A 17,746-nucleotide genomic window follows, 5' to 3' on the forward strand; every position below is an offset into this window, starting at 1 on the left:
CGGTTCCACCTGAAGACGGAAGCTTGTGTTGCCTCCAAAACGTCGTGATTTTTATTTTATTTTTATTTTACTTCTATTAATTTGAACTTATAAGCCACAGGTCCGAGGCATGGGCGTGCGCGTTTCCCGTGCCTCCACGCCCCTCCCTGACACGCTCCTGCTCAGCACATTCCTGCACAGGTGAAATGTGCCGCGGCCACGATTCGAGGCCCTCAAAGAGTCCGTGGCTCGCGATTCACTCCTGCACATGAAGGTCACAAAGCCTCAAGGCACTCAGCCACTCACACGCAAAGACAAAGATCCCCCCTCCCCCGTATAGTCTCGACAGAACGTTGGGGCAAGTGCTCGCCATTCGCAAGTATCTACGGAGGCCAACACAGCACATGACGGAATTGTGTGGTCAGCACCACGCGGGGCCAGGTGCTCACTTAAGGGTGAGTCGACCTAAGGGAGGCTCAGGACCGGTTCTCGTATTTGTCGATGGCGTTGTTAACAACCATCATCATCATCATCACTCAACCACGAACAAAACGCCCCGCGCGAGTGCGTGTGTTACATCCCACACGCTGCGCCAGCCATTAGCCACTGCTCACGTGTCGTGACGAGCCATGACCTATCCACTGCTAGACGAAGTCGTCAATATCATCGTGCTCCTGCGATGCCGCAAGCCATCTCACTCCCGCACGTGAGCTCATCGATCAGCTGCTTGACTATTACTGTACATCTTCTTGGTTAATAATACAAATAAAACATAATAAAATAGTTATTGTATTATGCTTTATTTTATTATTTTATTATTTCCCTTCTACGTGACTTTACCGAAAGAACCAAGAAGATGAATCCCTGCAGTCACGAAAGCTTTAAATCGAAATTTATTACTGTACACTCAATCAATACATACATTTTGTTTGTCTAAGATGATATTCTTAGGTTTTTTCGGTAAAGTCACCATGTAGGTAAAACATCAAAATTAATGAAAATAAAATAAAACAAAAATCACGACGTTTCGGAGGCAACACAAGTCTCCGTCATCAGGTGGGACCGTCACATCCGAAATAGCTGCATCAAGTGAGGCAATGATTCAAGAAGTAATCCCTTATAAGCAAGTTGAAGGGGGGAGGAGAGGGGGGGGGGAGCTCATCAGAATGTGGTAGCCAATGAATGGAACGTATCGGGAGGGAGGGGGGCAGGAGGGGGAGGGCCTTGGGTGCTTTGTAGCCTGGGGAAACTTACTTTGGCGGTGACATGAATGAATTGTTTAACTTGTAATTATGGCCCAATGAGTGACTCCCAGCATACAGAACTTGACGGATCAGTCCCCACAAAGCTGCACCTCCCCATCACCGGGCGTGATCGATCCACTGCTGAATGAAAGCCTTCCCAAGCCGTCACCCCATGCAGACGATCAATCCTCGCGGGGGAGCTGCGTCCGAGCGAGTCGCATCGCTCCGTCCGAGCGAGTCGCATCGCTCCGTCTCCGCAGGGGACGTCCTCGCGGGTCGCCTCCCTTCGTGTGTCTGCCATGGTGATGTTCGAGACAGCGAGATTCGGGATGATGCTCGTGGGTTTTCACTTTGGACCCTTCCTCCTGCTGCCCACGCAGAGACGTGACATGGGTACACTTCGGGTTTGGGTTGTTTGAGGATTGGTGGGTTTTTTCTCGTGTGTGGTTCTTTGTTGAATTTCCTTTTGAAAAAGATAACATACAGAGAAGTAGTATACATTAGCCTGGGATCGATTAACTGCGTTTGTGTTGTATTCGCACGTATTGTGTGGGTGTGTGTTTGTATGGCTCGTTTGTTCAATACAATACTGTAACTGTATTGTATTGAACGCCTTCTGGTGTCATCTGGCCCTACACCAATGGGGACTAGGCTCTAAAGAAAGCCGTCTCGGGTGTGGGCCAATCAACTTCAAGGACAGTGCATATTATTATCCTTATCAGAGTTGCTTCTTTTTGTTTGCTTTATTGACTACTTGTGTTGTGGTCATTGCAAACATGATGCCTTGAATAAAGGTGTCAGTTTTGTACCAGTTAAAAGGGTAAAAACCTACCATTATATTTTGCCACTGGTAAAAGAGATCTCATAGTGTAACTGCTTTTGTGTTTGCTTCTCTGTAGCCCGGGTCTACCTCGCCAAATACGCAGCACAATATAACCCCAGCGACCTCCACCTACACGTGCAGCCCTCTGTGTCAATCCACTGCTGGATGAGGGCCCCTCCCTCCCCTGTAGGTGCCGAAGTGGGCAGAGCCACGCCTGCTGCTGATGTGTACACCCCGCGGCAGCTGCTCGCTTGAAGTCCCGAGTGGACTTTGGGGGTGTTCAAGACCAGTTCAGGTGTTCGTCACCGATGTTGGCCGTGCGCGGGAATCGAACTTAGGTGACCGGGGTTCGTGGCGCGCTGCGCTAACCACTGCACTACCCCCCCCCCCCCACATATGCACCCAGAAACAAAACACACACACACTCACTCAATCGCAGACACACCGAGGGACGCATACAAAGACATGTCCAAAGAAAAGTGCATAAATGCCCAAGAGACAAAGATCCCCCGTGTAGCCCACGTCGAGAGTGGGGCCGGCCGCTGTTGACCGTGAAATGGAACTCGGGTTGTGTGTTCGCTCACCACTCTGCCACCGCACACAGACGCAGACACATTAAGTATACACAGACACATTAAGTATACACAAACACATTACGTATACACACCCACGAAAGCGCGCGGACACAAAGACCTTTTGGGGCAAGTGCTGTTAGCGAACACATATGAAGGCCAGCACCACGCCCGGCTGGCTTTGTCATCCTAGTGACGATATTTACACACAGGACCAGGTACTCGTTTGAGGCTGAGTCGACCTAGGGAAGGGACAAGGACCGGTTCCTATAATCGTCACTGGTGCCGGCCGTGAGCGGGAATCGAACTCGGGTCACCAGGTTCGTAGCGCAATGCGGCACCACCGCTCCCTCGACACGCAAAGACACACCCAGACACACACACACACACCCAGACACACACACACACACACACAGACACACCCACACACACACCCAGACACACATAGACACACACACGCACACCCAGACACACACAGACACGCACACCCACAGACACACACAGACGCACACCCAGACACACACACACACCCAGACACGCACACCCAAACGCACACCCAGACACACACACACAGTCACACACAGACACACGCACACCAAGACACACGCACCCCCAGACACACCCAGACACACGCGCGAGGAATTCCAAGTCACGCCCGCCCTAGTTACACGTGTACAAGCGGCGATGACGCGCGCCCACGCGACCTGCTGATGATGATGATGCCCCACGCAGCGCCACTCCGCCGTGCACACTCCCATCGTCACTCCCATCACTCGGTCCATCGCAGCCAGGGCTAAGGCGACGACGGATAACCGCGGGGGCACCCCCTCTTGCCCGTTCCCCACTCGCCCTCCTCCTCCTCCGTCCCGTCTCGGGTAGGGACGCGAACCGTCGGCCCTCGCCCGCCTGGATCACAGCGCAGCGAAGATGCGCACCGCCGCGTGGATCTTCGTGCTCGCTCTTGGAGTCTGGCTGCACCCCCTCGCAGACGCCCGTGAGTGACCCCCTGGGCACCCCCCTCCTGCACCACCCACCCCGCAGACACTTGGGCTAACGCAGCCTCTCCCGCACGCTCGACGCGAACTGCGTGCGCGCGACCCGAGGGATTCGTTTCTCGCTCGAAATGTTGTCGCGAACGCGGCGCGGCCGACCTGCGAGGCGGGGATTATTAGGTGTGTATGGCACTGCGGCTGGAGTTCACGCGGTATGTCGATCTGTCCCAATGGACCGGCAGTGTTTGACCATATGTTGCTATGATCCTGGCAAGCTCAGCATCGCGAGGACAGAATGAGTCGAGGTGGATGCGCGGTCCGAACAAAGCGCACGGGAAAGAGCGATCCGGACTGTCACGGCCGAAATAAAGCGCCGATCTTAGCTGAAACTCACCCCCCAAACCCACCCCTGAGACTCGCACGCAGAGTGCGCTGCGCGTATCTGACTTACAACTCGCCCCAAACCTTACCCTCCGAGATTCCTGACTATTAAAGTTAACCCTGAGGGTAACCTACGGCAAACCTCCGAGCCCATATCCCTCACCCTAAGTAGCTCCGGCCCTGACCCTGACCCTGACACCTGACTCGGAGCACTCACCTACCCACTCACCTACCCACTCACCTACCCACTCTCAACCACTCACCTACCCACTCTCACCCACTCACCTACCCACCCTCTCACCTAAGCTCATCGTAGCTGCTCGGCTGTGTACGCGTCACTCGACGCTCTGGAGACCCTTGCATACGAGATGTTTTCTTTTAAACGCTTTGTTCTTCCATGAAAAAATAAAATAATAATCGTTCAGTTCCGCTTTCGCTACGCAAACCGAAATAGAATCCAGTATCTACCTTCATCATCATCATCACTCAACCACTGTTGGATGATGGTCGCAGTCCGCTCTCGCGATCCTGCGATGTGATGACCCACACGGCACCTGCCTCTCTACGCGAGGAGCTGATTTCATTGCTCCATCTCCCCGGTCGACGTACTTTTGTGTGCGTTTCGTTCCGAATGTAACCATAATCACAAAGCAACAATAATCCTGGCCACACCATCACCATTCACCATTATAGGGGAGCGGGAATCGTGAGCGGAGGCGCGTGTACAGATACAAAGTATCCCAAATACAGGTGTAGCCTTTAACAGACTGTTGGGGAAAGTGCTGTTAGCGAGCACCTATGAAGGCCAGCACACGAGGGGGTGGGTGGCCAACACGATGCCCGGCCGCCTTTGTCTCCCCAGCAGTGATGTTTACACACCGCACCAGGTACTCATTTGAGGCTGAGTCGACCTAGGGAAGGGTCAAGAACCGGTTCAGAATCTCTATTTATCCTGGAGAAATCCGAGGAGCCATGAGGCTCTTTTTCACAGATGATGTCCAGTCGAGGCGGGTCAGAAAGTAGCAACAGCGAACGACACAGAAACACGACAGATGCCCACAGATGCCCGTCACTGGTGTTGGCCGTGAGCGGGAATCGAACTCGGGTCGCTGGGTTCGTAGCGCAGCGTAGCACTAACCTCTACACTACCGCACCCCACATCACACAGCACCGTGTGTGTACACACACACACACGTGTACACACACACACACACGTGTACACTTGCACGTGTGTGTGTGTGTACAGACACACACGTGTACACAACACACATACACTTGTACACACGTGTACACAACACACATACACTTGTACACACGTGTACACAACACACATACACTTGTACACACGTGTACACAACACACATACACTTGTACACACGTGTACACAACACACATACACTTGTACACACGTGTACACAACACACATACACTTGTACACACGTGTACACAACACACATACACTTGTACACACGTGTACACAACACACATACACTTGTACACACGTGTACACTTGTACGCACACGTGCGCACAGAGGAACGCGTGTCAGCAGAAACGTCTCGGCCGACGCGGGGAGTGATGGGATGAGCAACTCGTCCATTGTGTGTTGTCGGGGGGGGGGGGGGGCTGCCTGTAGCAGCAGCAGCAGCCACGCGTTGTGCATCCTCGGGCTACACACAGAGAGAGAGAGGGATCGAGGGAGGGGTTCATTGGGCACTGGCGTACAGCAGCAGATACGATGCCGATGAGTCCCAGTGCGATGCATGTACGTTGAACTTCTTTCGCACCGTACGTAACCAACCGTGCTAATCGGAGGTGCGGGGGAAGGAGTGACAACTCACCTCAGCACTAAAGAGCACATCGCAGTACTTTACAGTATAAATTAAACTAAGGTAGTCCTTCCTATAAAATCAAGACACGTAAAAATATAAATAAACACAAAAAGGAGTTCAGGTGAAATGGGTTGTCAATGTTGATTCAAAAGTGCATGGCTCCAGTGGTTATGTTGTTTATTTTTCACCAGAAATCCCGTCGAGGAGCGAGTTGCTAGAATCGATCCTTGTCGATACGTTGCTACACGCCACCCGTGTTGGCTCTGTCGCGACTCAATAGTGATCGAATGTGTCAGACAGCCCCGATATGAAAATTGCAGGACCTGACCGCGCTATCTTTACTCCAATTCCTGCACTCGCTAAATCCTCACCGGGTCCACGGTGCGGTGGAAGGAGACCAAAGACAAAGATATCCCCTATAGCCTTCATAGACTTTTGGGGCAAGTGCTGTCAGCGAGTGTGTCTATGATGAGAATGCGGCCCCCCCCCCGTAAAGACTCCCAACGCCACGCGTACAGACACGGATGAACACGATTTGTAAACAGTTCCGCACAGATGCGTTCACGAACCCAATGTGCTGTGCCCGATAGCTGCTGCTGCTGCTGGTGGGTCAACCTCGCAGCAAAATCGGTACAAATCCTACGGCAATACTCTTAGGTTTTTTCGGTAAAGTCACGTAGGTAAAAAAAATAATAGTAGAAGTAAAAGTATTATTATTTATATTATTTTTATTTTTTATTTGTTACCTACGCGACTTTAACGAAAAAACCTAAGAGTATGAATCCTTGCAGTCACGAAAGCCTCAAATCTAGAATCCTACGGCAATATATCCACCGTCTCTGTAAATGCGCCTTAGAGACACAACCGCAAGACTGTGGACGCACGCGCACACGACAAAAAACACACAAGGCGACTGTAATTTTTGGTGGGTTTTTTTTTCTTAATCAAAAATAAATCGTTCGGCAAGGTGACGTCACCGCTGAGAAGTGCTGAGCGTGGAACAGTCAACAACAGCGCCCATGCGCACAGTTCGGTAAAGTCACGTAGAAGGGAAATAATAAAAGATTAAAAATAAAACATAATAAAATACAATTCTCACGACGTTTCGGCCACGACGCAAGCAGCAGTCCTCAGGTGAAGAACAGGTCTGTCGGAAAGACTGCTTATGCATAAAAAGTACAGAAAGTGGCTGTAATTCCCCACAAACTTTGCTTTTGTGACCAGGACAGTGATATTTTGAAATTGACCTATTTTCAATGAGAAAACGGGCGAATTTGTGTCTTTTCGTTTACATAAAGTCAGAAAAAAAACATTTGAATTAAAATTAACATGTATTTATACTAAAGTAATAAAAAAAATACTACAAAATATTTAGACACCAAGGTGCTTTATGTGAACGAAAAGACACAAATTCGTACGTTTTCTCATTGAAAATAGGACAATTTCAAAATATCAATGTTCTGGTCACAAAAGCAACGTTTGTGGGGAATAATATCAACTTTCTTTACTTTTGAGTCATAAGCAATTAGGAAATAACACTTACTACCCAGGAACAAAACACATTTTTGTTACACAGTGTTATCAATGGTGTCGTAACTACATTATCAGTGGCGTAGTAACTACATTACCAGTGACGTAGTAACTACATTATCAGTGACGTAGTAACTACATTATCAGTGGCGTAGTAACGACATTATCAGTGGCGTAGTAACGACATTATCAGTGGTGTAGTAACTACATTACCAGTGACGTAGTAACTACATTATCAGTGACGTAGTAACTACATTATCAGTGGCGTAGTAACTACATTACCAGTGACGTAGTAACGACATTATCAGTGGCGTAGTAACGACATTATCAGTGGTGTAGTAACTACATTACCAGTGACGTAGTAACTACATTATCAGTGACGTAGTAACTACATTATCAGTGACGTAGTAACTACATTATCAGTGACGTAGTAACGACATTACCAGTGACGTAGTAACGACATTATCAGTGACGTAGTAACGACATTATCAGTGACGTAGTAACGACATTATCAGTGGTGTAGTAACTACATTATCAGTGGTGTAGTAACTACATTATCAGTGGTGTAGTAACTACATTACCAGTGACGTAGTAACGACATTATCAGTGGCGTAGTAACGACATTATCAGTGGCGTAGTAACTACATTACCAGTGACGTAGTAACTACATTATCAGTGACGTAGTAACTACATTATCAGTGACGTAGTAACTACATTATCAGTGACGTAGTAACGACATTACCAGTGACGTAGTAACGACATTATCAGTGACGTAGTAACGACATTATCAGTGACGTAGTAACGACATTATCAGTGGTGTAGTAACTACATTATCAGTGGTGTAGTAACTACATTATCAGTGGTGTAGTAACTACATTACCAGTGACGTAGTAACGACATTATCAGTGGCGTAGTAACGACATTATCAGTGACGTAGTAACGACATTATCAGTGACGTAGTAACGACATTATCAGTGACGTAGTAACGACATTATCAGTGGTGTAGTAACTACATTATCAGTGGTGTAGTAACTACATTACCAGTGACGTAGTAACTACATTATCAGTGGTGTAGTAACTACATTATCAGTGACGTAGTAACTACATTATCAGTGGCGTAGTAACTACATTACCAGTGACGTAGTAACTACATTATCAGTGGCGTAGTAACGACATTATCAGTGACGTAGTAACGACATTATCAGTGACGTAGTAACGACATTATCAGTGGTGTAGTAACTACATTATCAGTGGTGTAGTAACTACATTACCAGTGACGTAGTAACTACATTATCAGTGGTGTAGTAACTACATTATCAGTGACGTAGTAACTACATTATCAGTGGCGTAGTAACTACATTACCAGTGACGTAGTAACTACATTATCAGTGGCGTAGTAACGACATTACCAGTGGCGTAGTAACGACATTACCAGTGACGTAGTAACGACATTATCAGTGACGTAGTAACTACATTATCAGTGGCGTAGTAACGACATTATCAGTGACGTTGTAACGACATTACTAGTGACGTAGTAACGACATCATCAGTGACGTGGTAACGACATTACCAGTGACGTAGTAACGACATCATCAGTGACGTAGTAACGACATTGTCAGCCCAGTGGGTGCGGCAATCGGTCAGGATGGGGGCCCCCCAATATTTGATTTGCCTCGCACGGTCGCACCGAGGCCATTATACATCCCACCTCCTCTTGCCTAGTCACATCGTTACATAAGTGTTTGTGCTCTTTTCACGCCGTCATGGTGGTTGGCAAATATGAGGGGGGGTGGGGTGCAACTTTTTGGCGCGCGTTCCCCGCTTATTGCAGAGGTTCACGGTTCGAAACCAGCAGCCGCCCTGGTTATCACTGCGATGTTTCACAGTGCACGTTAATAAACGCCTGACGTCATTCGCAAAAGGATAGGGGGGGTGTTATTGTGTTGCCGGTGTCAGGATTCCATTTTGCCAAAATTAGAAATTACAGTCCAGCACACAATTGTTATTAGCACAAAGATCCCCCGTATAGCCTTAATAGACTGTTGGGGCAAGTGCTGCAAGCGAGTAGCACCTATGAAGGCCGGCACGGCACTCGAGGGGGTTGGGTGGCCAGCACCACACCCGAGTCACCCTTTGTCTCCCTAGCGGCGATGTTCACAGACCGCCGCAGGTACTCATTTGATGCTGAGTCGACCTAGGGGAGGCCCAGGCTCGGTTCGGATAATCGCACACAGACAGACAGCGGCAGATATCCACGTTCACCCGCTGCCGGCAGCAGACGAATGCCCCAAGTCACTCGTGCAAACGAGACTCTTCCCCAGGTCCCCGGAGTTCTCACCACCTGGGCGACACAATGCCGCGTCTCAAGTCACGCGCTGACTCGACACACGTACACGTCACGTGGACTTCGTGACGTCACAATGCCCCCCCCCCCCCCCACATCGGCGTGGGAGCGAGACGCGGGCCGTTCCCCCGACCTTCAAGTGCTGTTAGCGAGCACCTCTGAAGGCCGGCACACGAGGGGGTGGGTGGCCAACACAATGCCCGGCCGCATTTGTCTCCCCAGTGGTGATGTTTACACACCGCACCAGGTACTCATTTGAGGCTGGGTCGACCTAGGGAAGGGACAAGGACCGGTTCAGAATCTCTATTTATCCGGGAGAAATCCGATGAGCCATGAAGCTCTTTTTCACAGATGATGTCCAGTCGAGGCGGGTCAGAAAGTAGCAACAGCAAACGATACAGAAACACGACGGATGCCCACAGATGCCCGTCACTGGTGTTGGCCGTGAGCGGGAATCGAACTCGGGTCGCCGGCTGTGTACACACACGGTGGGTGCTGTGTGCTGTGGGGAGCGGTAGTGCAGCGGTTAGCGCGCCTGGCGAAAGGGGCGGCAATTCCCCGACCTCCCGGTGTGCCACAGGCCAAGTTGGTCTTATCGCTTAAGGGAGCAGCGGGTTTCAGAGCAACGGGTTTATTTACCTGGCTCACAAGTTAATTACTTGATCATTATCAACTCATTGCACGCGGTTACTTCACAATGCAGTATTATTGGCATGGACCTACAACGCGCCTCTCCATGTCTATCAGTGTTCGCCGTTCGAATACACATTCTGTCATTACACGCTCCACGACCCTGATGATTGCGAATAGATGTCGTGTGTGCGTGCGTGCGTGCGCGCTCGTCTCCCATGTGACGTAGAGACCGGTGTAAATTTGAATCGGGAGCTCGACGCATCACGTGGAGATATTGTTGACGAATCATCTGACGCGCACAGCGCGCGCAGACTCTTTGTACCTGAGACGCAAAAAAGATTGGCGAGCGTGGAAAGGCAGAGGCGTTGTGGGTTGTGAGGACTGGAGTCTGGGAAACCTTTGAGTAGAGCCATTCGGGAGTCATTCCCTTGCTGATTCGAACACTGAACTCACGTGACCTGGAGTTGGGGTTTAACTCTGCGCTTCTGTCCTCACCACCCCCTCACAGAAACCACCATAACTACACTGGCGACATCAACTGCGGTTCCATCCAGCACGGTGGCAACAACAATAACAGCCGTGACGATTCCCAGCACCACCACCACCACCGCCACCACCACCGCTGCTGCCACCACCACCGCCGCCACCACCACCGCCGCCACCACCTCTGCTGCTACCACCACCACCGCCGCTACCGCTGTCCCCACTTCGGCCATGCCCCCAGGTGCTTCGACAGCAACAACCACTGCACTTTCTTCCCCTACAATATCCACTTCAGCCACATCCACCACTACACTTGCAAATGCATCCACCACGACACTTGCAAATGCATCCACCACGACACCTTCAATTGAATCCAATACTACAACTTTAAATGCATCCACCACGACACCTTCAATTGCACCCAATACTACAACTTCAAATGCATCCACCACTATACCTTCAATTGCACCCAATACTACATCTTCAAATGCATCCACCACCACACCTTCAAATACATCCACCACTACACCTTCAATTTCACCCAATACTACATCTTCAAATGCATCCACCACCACACCTTCAAATACATCCATCACCACACCTACAAATGCATCCACCACCACACCTTCAAATACATCCACCGCTACACCTACAAATACATCCACCGCTACACCTACAAATACATCCACCGCTACACCTTCAAATGCATCCACATCTCCAAATTCTACTGCAGCATCGCCCTCGATGGCACCGACCCCAGTACCAGGGAGCGAGCCGTCGGCCACCAGCACCACGGCCAACCAGACCACAGGTGAGGAGGGCCTTGCCTGGGCCCTGGGGTTCACGTGGGGCTGGGGGAGGGGTTAGGGACCTTGGATTGAAGGGGTTCCTCAACACACATATTGTACAGTTTTATGTGCAGTGGTACAAACTCTCACTGCACGTAAAACAATGATCTTCACTAACTTGCTTCCGTTCCTCCATTAAAACAACCCCCATCTCTTCTCCCCAGCCCATGTTGCTACTGCTGCTCCCTGCCCCCCCCCAGCTATAACCAGGCCTACCCCAACCCCCATCACTACTCCTACACCTATCATTACCCCCATCACTACCCCTACCCAAATCACTATCCCTATCACTACTCCAACCCCCATCACTACCCCTACCCAAATCACTATCACTACCCCAACCCCCATCACTATCCCTACCCAAATCACTACCTCTATCACTACCCCAACCTCTATCACTACCCATACCCAAATCACTACCCCCATCACTACCCCTATCACTACCCATACCCAAATCACGATCCCTACCCAAGTCACTACCCCTATCACTACCCCGACCCATTTCACTACCCCTACCCCTATCACTACCCCTATCACTAACCCTATCACTACCCCTACACCTATCACTACCCCTATCACTACCCCGACACCTATCACAACCCCTATCACTACCCCTGCACCTATCACAACCCCTATCACTACCCCTGCACCTATCACAACCCCTATCACTACCCCTACACCTACCACTACCCCTGCCCTTTTTAACCTCTCCCACCTGTTCTCCCTTCACCAGAACTACATCACCACTTTTAATAACCCCACTCTTTGTTTCAACCATTATCATGTTATGTACAATTTTATAACCGTTTAAAGCGCCTTGGATTAAGGCACTGTATAAATATGTATAAATGTGTATATAATATAAGATACACAAATAGATAACTTTAAAATGGTTGAAGAAAAAACCTGCAGCACTTTGATAAATGCCCCTGATCAATTGGCAATGAAAACCTGCTGCATCGCCGTGGGTTATGAGCCAAAGTTAAACGTTTTGTTCATTTTAACTTTGATTTAGCTTTACAATTCGTCTATCACGTTTACATAAGAGCACTGAAATAGCCTGCAGGGTGAATAACGATGGGAGTGTTTGGCATCATTGGGGCAAGGGTCGGGGTTAAAAAGGTTAATGGAAAAAAGAGTAAAAAGTTAAGGGAAATTGAATTCTATAAACAGAGAGCCCCCCCCCCTCCCAAAAAACAAACAACAACCTTGGCCCCCACCCCCAGAATCAAATTTAATTTAGCATCAGGGTGTTGCCACCTGTTCTGCCACGTGCATTTGGGAGAGGCACATTGGCCCACGTGGGTCGGCTTTCACGTTTGTCTGCCGAGTGAACCATCGGCACCCAGCCTTACTTGTGCGTGCGCGCGTTTTCTTCCCCTCTCCCCCAGTGAACGGCACGGGAGAATCGGGTAAGACGTTTCGCGCTTTGGAGCGATCTCCGGGAGCGTTCCATTTCAGCACGGGGTTCGAACCGTCGACTTAGGGTCAGGGCTGGTGCAATGGGAGACGGTTAACAGAAATCTCTGAAGGTGGTCTTTGTTGGAAATGTAACGCGATTGAGGTGGCTTTAATGGAACTCGCTTTAATAATTGGACCTCAATTAAAGTTGACAGCAGTGCACCGTGTTCTGCTCGGCGACGGAGGGGTGTGGGAAGAGAAACCCGATAACTCCACGTGTATAGAACTCGCGCGACCTTCATCGGTGCCCTCTACAACCCGCTGTTGTTTGTATTGCCATCGCCCCACAGATGGCCGCACAACGATCTTAATTATTGACATGCACTCAATCCGCTTACTGTCACAAACACCCGACCGTGTGGGCAATGAGTTTGTGGGTTATCAAAGTTATTTTTCCAGGGCATCTCACAACTGTAACTTGTAACGTTTCAGCCGAATATGTAGCCCCAGATGCAGGTTGCGTAGGACACGTGAAGTTCATCCCTTTACTTGTACTTACCTTAAGTGTTAAAGATTTAACTATTTGAGGTGTTTTCACGCAACCGGCCACAGTCCTCGCCGTGTCTCAGTCGGCTCTCACCTGGCTCTAAGCAGGAGTGATCGACGTACGGCTTACACGCCAACAGCCACGTGAGGCCTTCCACTTCGAATCGCCCTGAAAACGGCATTTAGCCGTCGCCGCAAGTCTCCGAGTCGCACGAATCGAGCGTCAGAGGGGAACATTTTCCACCTGCCAGCACCGTGTTTAATTACGTTTTATCACGCTCGGTCATTTGTTGTGTTTCAAGTAAATCTGAGCACACAAGTCATTACATAGCGGCCTAGCCAGGCTTCAAGTTATCACTGAATATTTTCCCGGGTGGCACTGAGCAGTAGCCACCGGCCATGGTGAGAGCTACCGGGGTTGTGGTGTGCAAATATCCTTTGCGTTGCTGATCCGGTCAAATATTTGAAAGCACTATTCGGCCTTCGGAAAGGGTGCCCCCATCTGTGGTGTGGTGCGATGGCAATCGGTGGCTCGTGAAGCCTCGCCCAGTGACCGTACCCCCCGCCGCCGCCCCCATCACGTGCGCCGGTGTGCCACGGATGCAGGTGCCACCGTGGATGACCGGGGCGGCTCCTTCCCGCCCGTGGCGACGGCACTCATCGTGCTGCTGTCTCTCGGCGTGATCGCCGCTCTCGGCTTCATCGCCTATCGACACCTCGGTCCGCAGAAGGGGCCCGAGTTTGAGCGGCTCACGGACCTGCCCATGGTGAGCACACGGCAGTGGCTGAGGTTGTCACCTGGTCCCCATGACCTCTCGGGCCTTTGGGGCGTTACCACCTCCTACCACCGAAACCTCCTTGCACTCCACGCCCATCTCCAGCCCAACCTGTCCCCTGTGAACCCTTCATGGTTATGCCGAGTCCCACTAACATGCCCACTAATGTGTCCTGTGGCTCCCAAAATAATTTCTGCATTTTTTTGAAATCGCTGGGACTCAGGATGAAAAATTAAATGCCCCAGAAAAACAGTCCACTATATACGACAAATATACACCAACTAGCCTTTTGTCTGTCCAAGGACGGGTGTACTGCAGTAAATCTGAAACTTGCAAGCGAAAAGCAGACCGCGACGTGATATTCATTGCATCAATTCGTGTGCACTTTGTAAGGCCGTGGTGACACAGACCTACTTCATTTAAAGGTTATAATCCCTTGTTCATCATGACGTCCTTTTTACTTTGATGTCTCAATAGTGCTACGGAGATCGCGTGACGTGAGGGTTCTGCCTTTGTAGTGAGGGCTGTGAGTTGACGCTCACAGCCCTCACTCACCCGCGAATTATTAATGAGGGGGGGGGGGGTCCATTTGGAGGACGTCACCTGCTCATGATTATTAATGAGGGGGGCTGGTCGACGTGGAGTGACGTCACACACGGGCCATACAGACATTCTTGGCTCATAACAGTAGTAGTCCTTCTTGGGGAAAGAGTTGTCACTGTGCACAGCAGCAGCAGCAGCAGCGTGTCTCCCCATTGTTCACGTCCACACACGTCACAGCAGCAGGAACTCGATGAAGGTGGAGGTTTGACGTCACTGCGAGTCAACAGCAGTGTGCAAACACTCGCCCAAAGTGGATCCCCCTCAACCCCACGAAACCCCACTCCACATCCCCATGACAGATACGTACGTGTGACCGAAAATCGCGATCACACACACGACGCTGTGTCTGTGTGCGCTCTCTTTCAGAACACCCTTAAGGAGGAATCGCCGTTTGCTCGCTACGGGAAATGAGCGGCTGCAACGCCCCTCTCGCAAGGCACGCTCAAGTGTCGCCCCCCGCACTCGCTCACCTCCAAAATCATGTCACCTACACACTCGTGTCACCTACACAATGTCACCTACACAATCGCGTCACCAACACAATCGCGTCACCTACACAATCGCGTCACCAACAAAATCGCGTCACCTACACAATCACGTCACCTACACAATCGCGTCAACCAAAGCCATGGCCGAACAAATTTAAACACAAGCATCCCAAGCGTAAGATCTGGGCATGGACGTTGAATTCCTCAATACTTAACTTGCGTTGCCAAATTCAAAAGTTTGCGACTACTACACGCGCCTGAATGTATGTATATATTGCGGAAAATAGCACTCGTTGTGTACACTCCCACATGGGAACTTTGTTATCTGCTGGGTTTTTCTGGGTCAAGAGGAACTTTATGAGACGTTACCTTTCAGCTTTTCCTTTCTTTTAGGATCGAGGGGGGGCGGTGGTCGTGGGTTAGGGTGGCAATGTCACCTCTCGGGGCCTCGGGATGGTGGCGATGGCTCGTATGCTCCGCACACGCCGGTAGAGGATGGCACAGATTGCGCTCGTTGTCAAATTAAACGAGCTCTTTGCCCTGCTCGCCAAGGGGATCTCTCCTGCAGGATGTGGCGTGTTTCACTGGGTTCCTGCAGGACAGGGGATACAAGTGGGAATCCTTCTCCTTCAGCCGATGGCCACGATGCCGGCCGAACGTGACGGGCACTTAAGAAATAAAAACGGAGCCGTCATCCGGGATAATCGTGGACTCTCGTTCAAACGAGCGTCGACCCGTCAGAGTTGCCTTCTCGAGTGGTGTGCCTGTCTAGGTGGGTTTCCATGTAAAGAAAGTTTGACTTTTCCATCGGATGAATTACAAACACATCCCAACTCGTGCGCCGTTTACGTTGATCTGCGCGTTCAGGTGGTGCACGGCGCACAGGCTTGATTGGCACGGTTGGCTATGTATGGTGCGAAAGAAGTTCAGCATACATTGATGAGGGGTTGTCAAACATACCATGAAAATATGCAAAGAACATTTGCCAATCCATAAAGTTCAACATGGTTTATTTCACGTAGACGCACACCAGGCCCGCTACGCATTATCCGATGCATGACTGTACTTGGTAAGTGTACTTGGGCCAGGAATTACACTCCAAAACACTGAGCAGCTCCCATATCCTGCCCTGGACAGTGTGTTTGATTACCCCTCATAGTGAAGACATCCAACGCAGAGCATGAACACAAGCCTGCGTGTCATCATGAGGCATCATAGCCACGTCGTGGCACGTCGATTCATATGCTCACAAAAACATGCCTCTACATCACACGTAAAATAACTGATCCGTATTGGCACTTTAAGGTGAATGAACCGCGCCAGCTACTGAAGGGGATATTCACCGCAAAGTTAAAAAAGAACACGTGTACAGCTCTTGTCATTCTACTGTTGAATGAGGGCCTTCCCATGCCGTGCTTGGGAGGGGGTTATTTGACCATACTTCACCGCGCTGGTCACTGCAGGTTAGTTGAAAGCGTATAGCATAAACATTGGTGCGTAGAAGTACAGCGCAATGGGAATTCGCTGCGCTGCCCCTCTGCTGCCCACCACACAGCTCCGCAGCACGTAACACCTGTTTTAGATGATGCTCGTTCATTCAAGTACTGTACCTATATCCAGGCTCAACCCTGGACAGTTTCCGAGATATGACTAGATCCGACGACGCATTCCAGGCGATTTGGACATAGGCCTCATTCTTAAATCGAATCAAGATGCCCCCCGCCAGCCCAAATCACCAGCGCAGCACGCGAACGCGATGTGTGGATAAGGGGCAGCAACGGGGGTGTTGGCGATGGTGGCTTGGAGAGTGGTGGGGGAACGGGGCCACTTTCCAGCGGAACGATTCACGTGGCATTCATCGCCCGGGGAACTGGGTCCGACAGCACGGCCAAGCGCGTGAGAGAGAGAGCGAGTTCACCGCCCGCTCTCGGCAGGGGCTCAAAGTTCGAATCGAGCGGCCTCCCTGATTAACACTGCCGAGTGTGTTCGTAAATAAATTAAGAAATAATGCGCGCTGTCTGTTTCACGGCGGACGTTGAAGATTCCGTGACGGTACAAATGAAAAAAAATGCACCCGCAAATTACAGCGCGCTACTCACTTGGCATTCCACCCCGACGAATTATCGCTCCCCACCCCACCCCAACTGCGAAATATATTGGCAGGACGCTTCCTGAAAAAGTCACGAGAACTCGTCGACGCTCTCTCCCGGATAAACAAAGTGTCGGCAACGGCAATCAAAGCAAGGTGGCCACGCGTCGTGAAGCACGTTAAA

At 50.4% G+C, this 17,746-nt stretch overlaps 1 protein-coding gene across 1 annotated transcript; it reads left to right on the plus strand.

The window, feature by feature from the left end:
* The first annotated feature begins 3,240 nt into the window (after window positions 1–3,240).
* On the plus strand, window positions 3,241–17,735 carry LOC144941156 (uncharacterized). Its single transcript, XM_078867706.1, has 6 exons — window positions 3,241–3,612; window positions 10,837–11,052; window positions 11,545–11,622; window positions 13,051–13,071; window positions 14,213–14,373; window positions 15,352–17,735. Exons 1-6 carry the CDS (start codon window positions 3,546–3,548, stop codon window positions 15,394–15,396), a joined length of 588 nt encoding a protein of 195 aa, XP_078723832.1. The 5' UTR covers window positions 3,241–3,545; the 3' UTR covers window positions 15,397–17,735.
* The last annotated feature ends 11 nt before the right edge of the window (window positions 17,736–17,746 follow it).

Source organism: Lampetra fluviatilis, chromosome 24, assembly GCF_964198595.1.
Source record: "Lampetra fluviatilis chromosome 24, kcLamFluv1.1, whole genome shotgun sequence".
In the NCBI taxonomy this organism is placed as follows: domain Eukaryota; kingdom Metazoa; phylum Chordata; class Hyperoartia; order Petromyzontiformes; family Petromyzontidae; genus Lampetra; species Lampetra fluviatilis.

Bases quoted from the DNA above. Each gene is read 5' to 3' on its own strand.
- LOC144941156 (XM_078867706.1), top strand. From the start codon at position 3,546: ATGCGCACCGCCGCGTGGATCTTCGTGCTCGCTCTTGGAGTCTGGCTG. The intron at 3,613-10,836 runs GTGAGTGACCCC...ACCCCCTCACAG, and splicing joins GCACCCCCTCGCAGACGCCC to AAACCACCATAACTACACTG. The intron at 11,623-13,050 runs GTGAGGAGGGCC...CCTCTCCCCCAG, and splicing joins CACGGCCAACCAGACCACAG to TGAACGGCACGGGAGAATCG.